This window comes from Anser anser, assembly GCF_964211835.1.
Source record: "Anser anser genome assembly, chromosome: 13".
Classification (NCBI taxonomy): domain Eukaryota; kingdom Metazoa; phylum Chordata; class Aves; order Anseriformes; family Anatidae; genus Anser; species Anser anser.
This window is the reverse complement of record NC_139734.1, coordinates 3358558-3373256: the sequence shown is the minus strand read 5'-3', so window position 1 is coordinate 3373256 and position 14699 is coordinate 3358558. Positions and strand designations below refer to the sequence as shown.

General features: G+C 40.4%; 1 protein-coding gene across 9 annotated transcripts in view; it reads left to right on the top strand.

Moving 5' to 3' along the window:
• The window catches only part of TENM1 (teneurin transmembrane protein 1), a 332069-nt gene that overhangs the window by 224884 nt on the left and 92486 nt on the right, over positions 1-14699 (top strand). For all 9 annotated transcript variants that reach the window (XM_083797987.1, XM_083797988.1, XM_083797990.1 and 6 more), the window contains 3 exons: positions 2055-2240; positions 3441-3464; positions 5822-5968. In XM_083797987.1, coding sequence (XP_083654113.1) covers positions 2055-2240; positions 3441-3464; positions 5822-5968 — 357 coding nt within the window. The remainder of the gene's footprint in view (positions 1-2054; positions 2241-3440; positions 3465-5821; positions 5969-14699) is intronic.

The following is a 14699-nucleotide window of genomic DNA, read 5'->3' as shown; positions in this document are numbered from 1 at the left end:
TTGTTAGATTTAATTCTCAGGAGTTTGCCTCTGCCCTGTGCTGTAAAGGTAAGTCAAAGTAATGCCAGTGGTCCTCTGCCAGGCTGGCCAAGGGGCAGGGATCGAGGGGCAGATGTTTTTGTGATCCCAGACCTCATGGGATCAGTTTATTTCCTGATCCTAGGACCAGGAAGTGTTTGAGTGAATTTAATACCAAGAAAGTACCAAAGCAAGTCCTCCTCTGCAGTCCTTTGCCCTCTGAGCACGCTCCCAGCTTTCCACGGACCAAACAAGTAACAAAATAAAAATATCAAGCCAAATTATGCAGCAAGGGGTAAGAAATCCTGCCCGGTACCTGAAGGCACATGGCCCAAGACAGGAAGGATTAGATTAATACATGATCAGCAGGTAGCAATCAAGTCTTTCTAGAGTGTAATTCCCCAGCCTCAGCAGAGATTTTTCGTTTGAGGCATCTTTGTAGCGGAGTGTAGCAGAGCAGTCTCTTTCCTTGTCTTACATACAAAAGGGCATATAATTTACTCTTTTGTGGGAATAGCAACAGATAATTGTGTTTATCTGGCACTCCATATAACTCGGGTCCCTGTCTGAATAGTAAAATTAATTATTTTTATGTAGTTGATTATGACTTCCTCAGGCACACTACTTTGCAATTGCTTTCATTGTATTTTATCTCAGGTTCTTTACCACATCTGGAGCTTCTGAAAGTGATTTTGAGTTTGACCTCGCTCTGCCAGTTTGCCCCTCACAAATCTTTCAATTGCACTCCGTGCATCGCCCAGGCTGGTAACAAAAAGAGGGGCCAGGACCTAACTCGAGACAGAGCCCAGGCACATTTGCGCTGTCATGGTGTGGTGTCATGGTGTGGTTCAGTTTCTGTGCTGTTTTCCTCTTTATGTTGAAATGATTAGAATTGATCAGATTTCAATTTCAACTTTAAAAACTTGGCTTGGTATGTTCAGTGACAGCATTTGTCACTACAAATGCTTTTAAGAATGTTTATATACAATAGTTCCACGATATAAATGATCATTGTTTAAGATCTGGCAAGGGAAGAATCTTTCCACAACTAAATATGTAACGCTGACATTTGAAATCAGAGCAGACACAGTTATTTGGCTCACACTTGTTGTACTATCAGCTGCTCTGCAAGAGGAAGAAGGAGGAAACGTTTCTGTGGCAGGTTAATTGCAGAATAACAAGCAAATTCTGTCTCCTGACACTAATTATTCTAAATAAATTCAAACTGCACAGAACCCTTTTATAATGAAGCCATTCTTTTCGCAGAACAACGTTAGTCTAAGTGGAAGTAGAATCGCAATTGGCATATGGTGATGTATTGAAACAATTCAGGACTTTTTTCCACTTCGCTGTAGGCGCCGTTCCGCTCTGCCCAGGTAGGGGAATTGCTCAGAGCACAGTGCAGGAGGTGCTCCTGGCTCCCTGAAACAGCCTCTTGGCCTTCCTAGCAGGTGACTGGTGACAGCCTGGAAGGAAAAAAAAGGCAGAAAAAGACCTTGAGAGCTGTCTCAGAACTAGGCAGAGCTGTGGGTGGCCTGCAAGTCATATGATGCTGTACGCTGCCGTGGTTGTGGGTGCTGGCACCTTCCTGGTAGCTCTTTCTACTGAAAGAGAACTCCATTTTACCATCACTATAGACATTTGAATACCTCAAAGACTGTTTTGCTTTTATGTGTTTAGCAGGCCACTCTGTCCTTTAACTCATCCTACTGGCGGTGTTTGAGTTTATAAGAGATTTCAGAAATGAGCCAGTGGGTCCTGGGAATGTGTCACTTGATGGTCCGTTTGAGAACCACTGCCCTCCTATGCGCAAAACCATCATTTGCAGTCCCCAGCCCAAGCAAATAAATGACCTGACAAGTAACTGCTAAAGAAGGATGCAGCCAGATTGTGTAAGGTCTCTACCAGGTAACAAAATCCCCTGTTTGATCCAGCCGATGATTGGTGTTAATATAGAAGTGATTATATTTCGTGTCAGTGCAAAGCATATTTGCAATATGAAATTGCTTGTTTATGTATTTTGTAATCCTCTGCAGAGCTGTGTACCCTGGACTGTGGCAGCCATGGGGTCTGCTCAAGAGGGATATGCCAGTGTGAAGAGGGCTGGGTGGGACCCACCTGCGAGGAGCGTACCTGCCACTCACACTGTGCTGAGCATGGCCAGTGCAAAGACGGGAAGTGTGAGTGCAGCCCTGGATGGGAAGGGGACCACTGCACCATCGGTAAGGGTTTCCCTTTACCTCTAGAAATAAAATTAATAAAGCCTTAACCATTTATACAAAGATCTGCAAGAGCCACCAGTGTGAGTTAAGTCACATTCTGGAAAAACAGAGAGCCAGAATCGGGAACGGAGTGGCAACTCAGTGCAGCATTCTATTTAGAGGAGTTAACACTGAAGAATTAATAATATTTTTTTTTAAAGCACACAAAGTTTAGGTGTGTAACCTATCACTGGGTTGTGCTCATTATAGGAAACTTGAGTCATGGATGAAAAAGGGAAAAATGTTTAAGAAATAGAAGGTGTGAGGGGATGAAGCTGTTATTCAGCTTAAGTAAGTCTTGCATTAAATCTCTTGCCTTCATGTCTGAGGATTTACATATTTTACATATTACTAGAGGTGGTTTTTCTATAGCTGGCTTCTAACAATACTCTTAATAAGGTAAAACTTTCAAATCTTTTCAAAAGTAATTTCTCTACTGTACAAATGTAATAGTTATATTTCTAATGAAATGCAACAGTTGGGTTTTTTTTGCAAAAATCTAACAGTGTTCCTCTCTAAAGTGGCCCACAGCAATATTATTTGTTAATATTTTAAGTGTTTATACACATAGGGTATGTAATTTTCAGAAATAAGCAGCGTAAGCTTTCAGGCTTGCTTCTTGAATAAAGTAGATTGTTTAATCTTTATCATTTTAATATAATTAATAATTAAGATAATTAATTTTCCATTCAGGCTCTAGAATTAACAAAATCAGATTTGCTAGATAGATAGATAAATCTAGATAGATAAAGATCTAGATAGATATCTAGATAGATATCTAGATAGATATCTAGATAGATAAATCTAGATAGATTTAGATCTGTGAAGAAGAAATGGCATGATTTTGTAGAGGTTGTGTAGAGCAGATCCAGAAAGAACAAATCTATAATAAGAGAAGAAGAGCTCCGTCCCTATTACTCACATTGTAGGCTCTGCCATGAGGGGTCCAAGCTGTCCTCTGCATGCTTGTCATCAAATGGAGAACAATCACATTGCACGCAGTGTGTTTTGATCACAGTGGTAGGAATAGGTATGACTGCAGTACGAGGGAGACGCTTTATGTCTAACCAACAGGTGGCAAGCCATAAGCAAACGGTTTCTATATTTTCATTTTGATACAGAAGTTCAATCCATCTCAGTTTTGTTCTTTTCTTTTTTAAGCTCACTACTTAGATGCTGTTCGAGGTAAGTTTTTCATATCAGCATTACAAAAGAATAATGAAAAGCTACAAAAGTATTGGGAATGGAATGTTTTGTGTTATCTGTTTTGTCCAAGCTTCTGTACTATTAACTTGCCAAAATAGATCAAATGTTTGTTCATGAAGATATATATATGTATATACAGAGAGAGATTTACAGAAAAATGTGTAGTTTTTAACGAATAAAGTGCTCAACTCATTTGCAAAGTACAAGCACGCTTATATTTGCAATATAAGCATGTTTCATGTGGCCATCTGATGGTAGGTAAATCAGGTTTTTGCTCTTACTTGCCATTCCAAAGTAATGACAGACCTGAGGACTTGCTAGAAAAAAATATGTTGATCCTGTCTTCTGTGAGAAGAAAAAAATATATATTTTTTGTCAGTGGTGTTTGAAGTTTCCACAGATAGAGAAGGACACATTTTTTAAAGCTAGCTGGGCTAGATGTGATATAGTTCTCTTCGAATCATTTGATACAAGAGTTAAAATTTATGTTGTTTTGTGCCTGGTGCTGTTCATTTAATTTCTGTGCCTTGCCTCAGGTCCTGCTTGGTCATGTCAGTGTGAGTACCTTCCCCGAGCCTGGCAGCAGTCCCTCCATCCTAGCCATGCTGTGCAGAGCAATGATGCACACTGACCCCTTACCAAAGTGCTCCGAGCTGAAATATCAAACTAGCCGATATTCCAAAAAGAGCTGAGTGTTTGTTATGTATTTATTAATTCATTTCTTCAGAATTAGAGGATGATAATAAAATCATGTAGGCATTCATTTGATTACATTTATAGTCTTAGATGACAACCACACACAGCAGCAAAATATAGTTGTGTACAAGAAATAAATTAACTCAGCAGGACAGTAAACTGAAGTGGAAAAACATCCTCTTTACCCAGAACAGTTTTCAAATCCCATCCTTTCTCCCAGCTCCACAAAAGAGGCAAATAATAGGGGTTTATGGTATATCAGGTGCTTGCCGACCTCATGCTGTTTTAAAGCAGTGAGTTCCAGAGTTCCAGCATGACAAAATGATGCCACCTGTCTCCAGCTCCTCCTAGCAGGAGGCTCAGACTCCCCTCTCTCCTTCTTTGCAGATGTGGTAGATAAACTGTCCAGAGGAGGCGAGAGATGATGTGTCTGGTGTGAAGTTGCTAAGAAATGTGCTACATTCTGGTATTTAAGCTGCAACCCACCAGATCATTTGCAGATATTTTCTGACTCTCTGGTCAGCTTCTTCCAAGTCCTGTGGGAACATCTCTGAGGCCTTTTCTTTCTTCCTCAAAACAAATTCCCCCTGGTAACACCGAAGTGTCAATATTCACTCTCAAGTACATGAGAGCATTCGAGTCCTGTAAATCCATGCTACCAAAGAGAGAGGAGAACACTTAGGAGGGATGCTGCTTGCATTGTTAAGCTTATTTCTGGGCTTTATCCATTGTCCTTTGGCTCCATGTGTGATATGGCGAGGATTTGACAAATGTCTGTGTTGGCATTAATCTATGAAAGCAGGACATGAGTGTACACATCCAAGAGACAATTCCTCAGTGAGAAGGCAAGAGATCTAGCTGAAAACGTCCAAATTACTATTAATTCAGAGTTTAAAGGCATACAATCCAGGGGATGCTGCAGTCACTGCTCCAGTTTTGATCTAGAACCAGAGCCACTAAAGGGCAAGTGTTTGTCATATTTGAATCAGCTGTAACGTGAAGGAGGTAGAAATGGACTTCGAAAGGAAATGCTCCCTTGTTTTCCTTCTGTAGGAAGAGTTACTGCATTGTAGAATAAATCTAGTTGCCTTTTTCTCATTCAGCTCAGTCTTTATGATGAGAATAAAAAGATCACCTCCACTCCCTGCAGTGTATAGGTTTATGTTCCAAAATGCCAGTTTGTCATTTAAATAATATTTTCCATGTATACCTTTGATAGCAACATTGAGTATAGTATGTATATACATTCTCTTGTGTTATACAACATCTTTCCATACACAGAGAAAGGGATGGACACAGCGGGCTGTTAAGTAACTTCTTACACATTTACATACTTTTTTTCATGTGCACATGCTAAAATCCTCAAAAAAAAAATCCTCATTTCTCAATGAGAAGTGATTTCTGGGCAAGCAAAAAGAGCGACCAGGATGGGGATTTTTCCATATTTAGCTAAGAGTATGAATGGCTTGCAAAGGATCTGTGTAGCTGTTGTTGGAAGGCAGCAAGTGTAATCCTACATTAAAGAGTGTTACTGAATAATTGCATCTTTAAAAGAAGAGAAGAAAATGAGAAGAAAACTCCTCCATGATGAAGGAGCTTTTTTTTTGCTTTTTCCTTTTTGCTTTTTTTACTTCTTATAGATGGCTGCCCAGGTCTCTGTTATGGAAATGGCAGGTGCACTCTTGATCAGAACGGATGGCACTGTGTTTGTCAAGTGGGCTGGAGTGGCTCGGGATGTAACGTTGTCATGGAAATGGTGTGTGGAGATAACCTGGACAATGATGGAGGTATGATACATAATTCATGTCTCTGTTTATTTGTCACATCCTCAATTCCCACCTGAGTCTGTAGTTTTGGTGTACGTTTTCCTTTTTATCACAGAATAACAATGTTGTGTTTGTTTACACAAGATGGTTGCTCCACTGACTTGATCTGAACCAGTGCAGTGAGGGAATATACCCGTGTGTTAGGTGTTCTTCAAGGCAGAATTTATGTATGTGCCATACCCATCATTCTAGCACTTGAATGTTTTCTGGGGAAAAAAAAAAAAAAAAAACTTTTAACAAGTCATTTCTTTAACCTCCTTTCCACTATACCCACTATACCTCATGTACAGAGATATCCAATGGATACACAAATGAAAAACACTCTATCTTAATACTCCATGCCTGTCAAAATGCATCCGCAATTTACTCTTATGTTAATATAAGTGAATATATTTGCAAACATAAAGCATACATTCAGAGATTATTTTTGTTATTGTTAATCTGTTTCTTAATGTTACCTTTGAGACACAGCACAGTTCCTGCAATTATCTGGACCTATATTTGAATGACCAATGAATAAGCTAGTGCAGAAGATAATGCAAAGTAATTTTTTGAAAGCACTATAAAGAGAGCCCTGTGCTAAAATAATCGCTCACTCTTTTCCACCAATTGAACCAGGTCATTTGCTGCTAGGTGCTCCCTACCTCAGATCTCTGTAGCCTTGATTCATTCCAGAGCTGTGTAAATTTTAGGATTAGTGGGAAAAACACATTTCTTTCATGAATTAGTTTCTGCCTCATTTCCAGCAGTTCATTGTAGTACATTCTAATGCATTTTTTCAGGAGAAACATCCAGTCTTTATTTCAAACTTTCCAGTGGCAGAAAAGCCACAATATTCCTCGATGGCTCTTCTTAGATTAAGTAGTCTTCCAATCTTTTTTAGGAACACTTGATTTACTGGACAGTCAAGAAGGGCTATTGCTTTCCTGTCCTTTACTTGTTACCATCCTTTACAGCGGGCCTGCCCCCTTACCTGGAGCTGTGCAGGTTTCTCATTCAGTGTATAAATGCATCTGCCCCAAACATGCTTATGTTTTTTTTCCTTAGACTGTACACTGGAATGTGTTGAAATGTATGCTATTTTACTGTGTCACGCTTACAGACCATCTCAGTGTCTTGGGTGAGATCTCATGCCCCAACATCGTGTCAAAAGTTAATACAATGATTGTCTATTTTCTTCTAGGTCATTGATAAACTAAGCTTGATTGAGGGCCAAGAGCTGAGGTCACTATGGGACCTCAATAGAAACACTCTGACTCAGTGATGATTCCTCATTTACAGATATATTTTGAGATCTTCTGATTTTGTATCCTGTGGGCTGTAATACCACGCTGTCCTTTGGCAGAAGCATCCTCTTTTCTGAATCCCATTCAAAATTGCCTTATTCCTCTCTCATCCTTCCTTTTTCACCTTATTTCCAAGGTCGCTGACAGCCATGTCTCTGCCCACTCTCCCGGCTCCTCTACGCCGCTGTGTATCCCTTTCACACAAGGTCCCACAGCTGGGATTGCTGCCCTCCTGCCTGCTTTCCCATCTGTCTCGTGCTCTCCCCTGCTGTCTGAGCCAGTGACTCAATTGCGTACGTTCTTAAACCTGCCCACAAAAATTCTGTTTTCTCTGTAATGTGTGTAAACCATTTTCTGATACACTCTGAACCGGCTGTATATAAACAGCTCTGTATTGTGATTTTCTATGCTTTATATTCTGCAGTAACAGTGAGTTACTGAAAGAGCTGGCAGTCTTAACTCTAGATCTCCTTGAATTTGTCAGTTTAAGGCAGACACTTAACATCATTTCACTGCAGGTTTTAAAAGTAATATTCTTTTTCTTTATTAATGGCAACATAATGTACTAGGACAGCTCTGTTGACATTACAATTAGAGATAAGTGCAGAGAGAAATATTTAATTAATCTGACAACTACAGATGGGCTAAATGTAATTAAGTTTCCTTCGCAATCAATTTTATATAAGAAAAGGAAATTATATCTAAATATTAAAACCACTTCTCTTTATATATGAAGTTCATAGGACCTGATTTGGCATAAGTGTAAATTAGAAAAATTCCCCTAAAGTCATTGGAGTTATACCAGTTTTAAGTTAATGTGAAATCAGAAGCTGATTCCTAGTGTTTCAGAGTTTGTATACATACATAAAAACAGAAATTTGGAAGGAGACATGACATTATCTGTTAAGCCCTACTTGCCGGGAGGTTGTGCCTTAGACTAGGAGAATATTATGGGGGCATAACGAGTTCCCATCCATCAAGCTCCATAACTCGTTTAGGCTTATAAAGATGGAAGCTATTAAGTTTTTGCCTGCAGTTGTGGTGAACTAAGAGCATGCACTTAGCTGAGTTACCGAAACTCCGCTGACAGGTAGTCGCTGCTGAAGCTGTTACGATGTGATCACAGTCAGCAGCATGTAGCCCATAAGGTCATGTTCCAGACCTAATTTAGCACCACGTACAGTCCATCTCATGGTATTCTTGCCTAGGAAAGGTCTTATTTATTCCAATCATGTTTAAATCAAGCTTTTGTGTATCAGTCCTTAGGAGGTGTTTTGTGCTTTGAGTTTGTTTGGAGGAAGTCATAACCAAAGAACAAAGTTGTTGTAATGTTGAACAAATATAACTTCAAACAAACTCTACTTCCAGGAGTTAGGCAGCATGATAATTTTCTGTAGCTTCCAGTTGATTTATTATATGCTACTTTCAGAGACTGGAACCCTAACATTTTTACTATTTAAAAATACATTCAAATACATGGTAGAAAAAATGTGTAACTTTAATATAGAAACACAGAAGAACACTTGTTCTAGCAGTTCCAACTGCAGGGATCAACTAGTGTCGTTTATTTGGCATGAGGAAGTGTTAGCATTACTGTGTAGTCTGTAGCAACAGCACAAAAGCTCTGTGAAGGAGGAAGTCTTGATTTCTTCTTTCAAGGACTGCTGCACTACTATAAAGATCAGCCACAAGCGTATTCACAGGTCCCAGCTCTGCAGATGCTGAAGCACTGAGTTATCCGTGGTGGTGAGGTTAAACACATGCAGAAACACCTTCCTGAGCAGGGAGAGAGAGCACTGTTTCTTTCAGAGCCCTGTTAGTATGCACAGTACTCGTGCCCTGACTGTACCAGAGCTGTCTTTGCCATTCCCTCTCATAACTCTCTGTTAGCTTTTTCCTTCTTGCAGACTTAAGGGCATGTTTACCTGCTCAAATATCAGTACAAATATCATTGGAAAGGTCTTAGAATTATAACAGATGTACGATGACATGGTTTGTACTTGCTCTCGTGGAGTACATCTGCAGTCTGTTAGCAGGGTGATGTCCATTAAATAATGCCATGATGTCGAGAAGATGTCCTTTGCAGTGGGGTATGCCTTTCCCTCGCCATGGCTTTCCTCAGCTTTGCAGGATTCCCCATTTCTTATTCTCAGTCGTTCATTGTCATGACTGACGTGATTTCATTTTCAGTTTATAAGATGAGCATTCAGCTCATTTGAGCAGCTCATTTCTCCTGTTCTGCCATTATTTAGACTCTCTTTGGTAGCTTCAGTAGCTGAAGGAGACATTTTGGAAATGCTCTGCTGAGCTCTGTGCACATGAGCATCCATGTCCCATGGCTGCAGAGGCGGAGCACTGGGACGTGCAGGGTGCTGGGCACCAGCGTGCAGCTGAGCCCACCGCCCTGTCAACCCCCCTGCAGATACTCTTCCTACATTGTTCTTGCACGTACAGGTTGTTGTCTTAAGCTCAAAGGTGCAGCCTGTCATTCCCTTTAATTTCTTTGGTACTGGTCTCTGTTTTAAGTTTGCTTGGATCACTTTTCATCTTCTTTTTCTTTCATGAATCAATATTGACTGTTTGTTTTTAAGGAAAATACTATTTACTGCAGGCTTTGAATTCCCTTCCAAATATCCCTTCAGTCACTTCCGACAGTTATTGCAGCTTTCTCCAGGCTTTTCCAAGCACAAGAAAACATATGATTCAGCATAGCCTTGGTAGATAGCCAGCGCTGCTAAAATATTGATGTATTCCTGACCTATCCATTGGCATTTTAATAACCTATCCATCACAGGGATATTGAGTCCATATATAAGTAATATGCTATTATTACACAATATAAATAATACTGATGGGAATGGTTTTCATTGTTGCTGAGCAGTGAGAGCTCCCCAGGGATGCTTAGTTTCTGAAAATCATACCCTGATATATTTGCAGTCTCCTGTGTATGGAAGGCCAAACACCACTAGTGCCCATTGAACAAAAAGCTGTGCAGCCTTTCCACAGACCCAACGGTGGGTTTGTCCTTAGACAACACCAGCGCTCTCCACTAACAGCTTCACAGTTTGGTGCATGTTGTGTATTACGGCTAAAATTTGAGAAGCCGCTTGGATTAATGCATACAAATAAGCAGTAGAGTCTCATTAATGTTGCCGTTGCTTAGTCTCTTCCAAAGTTCCTCTTTGATTCAGTTTGCTCAGATTCCTGGCAACCCTAATTGGGCTTAACTGAGCCTGCGGTGAAACAAGTTGGCACAGGCATTGTTTAATGCTTATTTGAAAACTGTAAAAGCAAGCAAGCAAATATAAGTTGAAGACTCCTGTGGATTTTTTTTCCACAAATCACAGTAGTGTTCAGCAATTGACTGTGTGAGTGTAACTACTGAAAAGCCCAAATCCCTCAAGAGCTCAGAGTTCTGGTATTGAGTTTTTTATGTTGTCCTGCATAAGGAGTTCAGAGAACAAAATCTGCTTACCAAAGGGAGAAACTTACAGCTCATTTTGCTTTCTGTGAAAATGTTCTAGATATTCATTCTCACAGCTCCATCCCTACCTTGCGTTCATTGGGATCTGTATGGAGAGATACAGCACTGACACGGGCACTGCTGGGTCGCTCTGAAGCAGTGAAAGCGAAGGGCATTGGTATTATTAAAACTAAATACAATATATTGCTTGGGGATGGTTCTAATTATCATGTGAGTGAGCATGTGTGTTTCTTAGTAACGTGTGTTTGTGAATATGTCTGCATATATGTATATGCAAGTAAAGCATAAGCATATAGGCTGCTACTTGTAGCATTCTGGTTTTGGTGTTAACTACAGAACTTCAAACCTACTGTAGTTAATAGTAGGTTAGTTAGCAGTGCCTTCTCCACATGTGACAAAGCCTGAAGAGGTGAGAAGTGTGTTCTTTGAACTTTACAGTAGAAAAATGGCAACTTTAAATATTACTCCTATGTACGTTTTGCTTGCCAGCATTTGATGATAGGGGTAGTTTATTAAATGAAGTAAGCCAGTAATGTGGGAGGTAGAGTTCAATTGAATTTATCATTTCCTTATCCGGTCAATAAAGCGTCTCGGTGGTTTAGTAGAAAAGAAGCTGTGGTGAAAGTTGCTGCAGGCTGCACTGGTGAGCTGGGGGAGGTAATGCTGCTGCAATGGGAACTGCTTTGTTCTTTGCTTCCGTCTTGGTGATCTCCCTGGTGCCTCTCCAATGTCCTCGTGGTGTTCCACCACCTAGAAAACCTGTACTGACTGTGAACACCGACTTGTTTTCAGCAGTGCGTTACTGTGACATTCCCTGTATTTGCAGCCCTGAATTGCAAGTAATTCAAGGGTAGATGAGCAGACTAGGAAAGCCAGGATTTGAGATGTAGGTGGCATAGAGATATTCATACCAGGCCCTAAATATTTGACTTGTTCCATGGTCTTTCTCTTAGTGTGTTTTTTTGTTAGCAAATAGGATGACTCCACAGCTAACAAAATACCTTTTCTTTTTCCAACTGTTATTTTAATTTCTTGAGGACTTAATATAAGTATTGTGCAGTGCATGGAAAGCTCTAATACAAAATACTGTTACTGTGATGCACCTTGCTTCTGTTCTTTTCTGTAAAGAATTGAATGAAATTACTTAAAAAACAGTGTTAAAAATAAACCCAGGGAACAGGATGGGAGGTGCAGGGCAGTCCCTGTGACCGAGGGGCAGCCTTTCTCCCTGGCAACCCAAATGGCCTGGGGGACCCTGCAGAGCCTGGGCCTTACCATAGGAGCAACGGTGATGTGGGGCGAAGTCAGGAACATCAGGCAGACAGCTGCAGGGAGCAGAGGCGTGCCTATAGTCCAGGACACAGTGCAGGACCCAGTAATGGCCATAAGCCAAATGGCAGCCTCGGACCCATGCATGAAAATCAAGCCGACAGTGGCATGGGACCGAGGTGTGGAACTGGGTGACCCCCTGGTTCGGCACCCTGGCCTGAGAACATTCCTGATGGAAGACATCCCATTTGGGCAGTCTCGGGCAAGGGCTGGCTTAGCCTTCTGCCCAACACCATGGAGCCCATGGAGCTGGATCCACCAGATGTGGAGGAACGGATGGAATTGGATCCGCCTCGGCCAGAAGAGACCTGGGACTCCTGCAGCATGCCTTTGTGCTCTGCCATCCGAGAGCAGCAACAGCATCACAGGAGTGCCCGGCGAGCCCCCCTACTCGCTGCTCAGGTTCCATCGCAAGCATTAGCTTGGAGCCACCAAACACCACAGACATCCTGCAGGCTTGCCTGCAAGATGTCCCGGCAATAAAACAGCTCTTGCCAATTCTCAGGGGTTGTGTGAATGCTTCTTTTTTTGGGGGGGGATGGGCTAAAGTTGCGCCAGGGGAGGTTTAGATTGGATATTAAGAAGAACTTCTTTACCGAAAGGGTTTTTTAGGCATTGGAATGGGCTGCCCAGGGAAGTAGTTGAGTCACCATCCCTGGAGGTCTTTAAAAGACATTTAGATTTAGAGCTTAGCGATATGGTTTAGTGGAGGACTTGTTAGTGTTAGGTCAGAGGTTGGACTAGGTGATCTTGGAGGTCTCTTCCAGCCTAGGTGATTCTGTGACTCTGTGACTCTGTGATTTGCCCAAATCTGGTCAGCAAATAGTTAGGCTCTTGGAGAGTAACCAAGGAAGAAGTGGATCCACAGAACTCCATACAGTTCATTTCATCACATTTGTGTCTTCTTCCCACCACATTAAATACCAAAAAACCTGTGTAACCAAGAAAGTTTATATTGTTTGTTGAACAACATTGTGTGATTACATTGACACGAATTCCTGACACGGTAAATAATAATATAATTCCTTATTGAAAGTTTCCCAAAAGGATCTCTTCACCAGCAAGGAAATGGGAAAATCTTTTCCTAACACTGCTACAGCAGTGCAGGGAGGAGTGCTGTGACTGAAAAGAGAGCAGCTTGTTTTGGCATGCTCTGCGTTCTCTTTGAAGTTGTTTAAATTATTTAAGAGTTCTATGAAGTGCTTTTTATCCTCAAGTTGGTCTTTGTGGATTTGATTTTAGCAGTAATATTAAAAATATTCTGATTGTCTAGTTTACTGTAAAAAAAAAAAAAAAGAAAAAGAAAAAGGTCTGTCATTACCTCTTGCATACAGAACAAGGTACCTGGAAGTTGTGAAACTGTAACACTTGCTGTCCCATGAATTTGAAAATTTTTTCACCAAAATCTGAATCACTTTATTATATAATCACTGTGAAGGTCCCTGAGTGCCTTTTATATAAAATAAATTTTAAAAACAGTAATAACAAACCTAAGTCATTTACACCCCTGTAATACATTTTAGCCTACACCTATGCTGTGATGCACTGTCTGTAATCATCAGGAAAAATTCCAGCATGCAGGCTCCCCTGCTGTATGAATTACAGTTTTTGCTGTTTGTAGTGGTTTGTTCATACTCCTTACTGTTGTGTCCTGAGATTTAATAGCAACCCTTCTGTTTTCTTAACACACTGAGCTTTTAATAGTTGGTTCCTGATATGAAAACTTAACTAAAAGAAAATGTGACCATTGGTTGAGAATTGAAAATAAGGCATTTGTAGCATTTGCAAGTGAATGAGTTTGATTCTATAGCTTATAAACAAGATTTTTTTTTTCTGGGTTATTCTACTGGATTAAAAATCTCATTTTAAATATGATTGGCTTGTTGGAAATGGTATCCTCACGTGCACTTACTAGCATGATTTGTGTTGTCATAAACTGCCTCCATATGTAACTTGTGATTCTGTACCAGTTTGTTTACCAAGTTTCTTTTAATGGGCATCATGCTGAATTATGGTAGTAAACAGCCCGATAATGGCTAAAGAAAACATTTATAGGAGGCAGGAATATCTGATTTAGGAAATATTCTGCAACCGGAGGCTTAAACCTGTATATCTTCACTTTTCTGCATTACTCAATCCAAATAAGACAAGCTATGTATGTGCGAAGGCTGGAACAAGATGCCCTCAATAATTTGTACTGGAATAGTTCTGTTCAGAAATCTCAGAACAGTTCATGTGCATGTGTTCAAGGTGAAATGTTTGTTTGGGGGGTTTAGATTTTTTTAATTCCTCTAAGTTAAAACAAGGCTTCAATGAGCCTAAAGTGGAACAAACAATTTATTTTGGAATAAGGGTTCCACATTGGCCCCAAAGTAGGTGTTTTATTCTTTTACTTCAGCAAAGTGTGAAAAATATTTTTCAGTTTTACACAACCTGTTTTCTTTTTCTAAATTCTGTTTGATTGTTGGAAAAAAAGCTAAAGTTGTGCTATTGTGACAATTCTAGTTAAAAATTCTTAAATAGCTGCAGTACATAAATTCATGGTGCTGTTAGGACAAATACCACCCTGGGTTATTCAGAAAGGCTTCTGGGA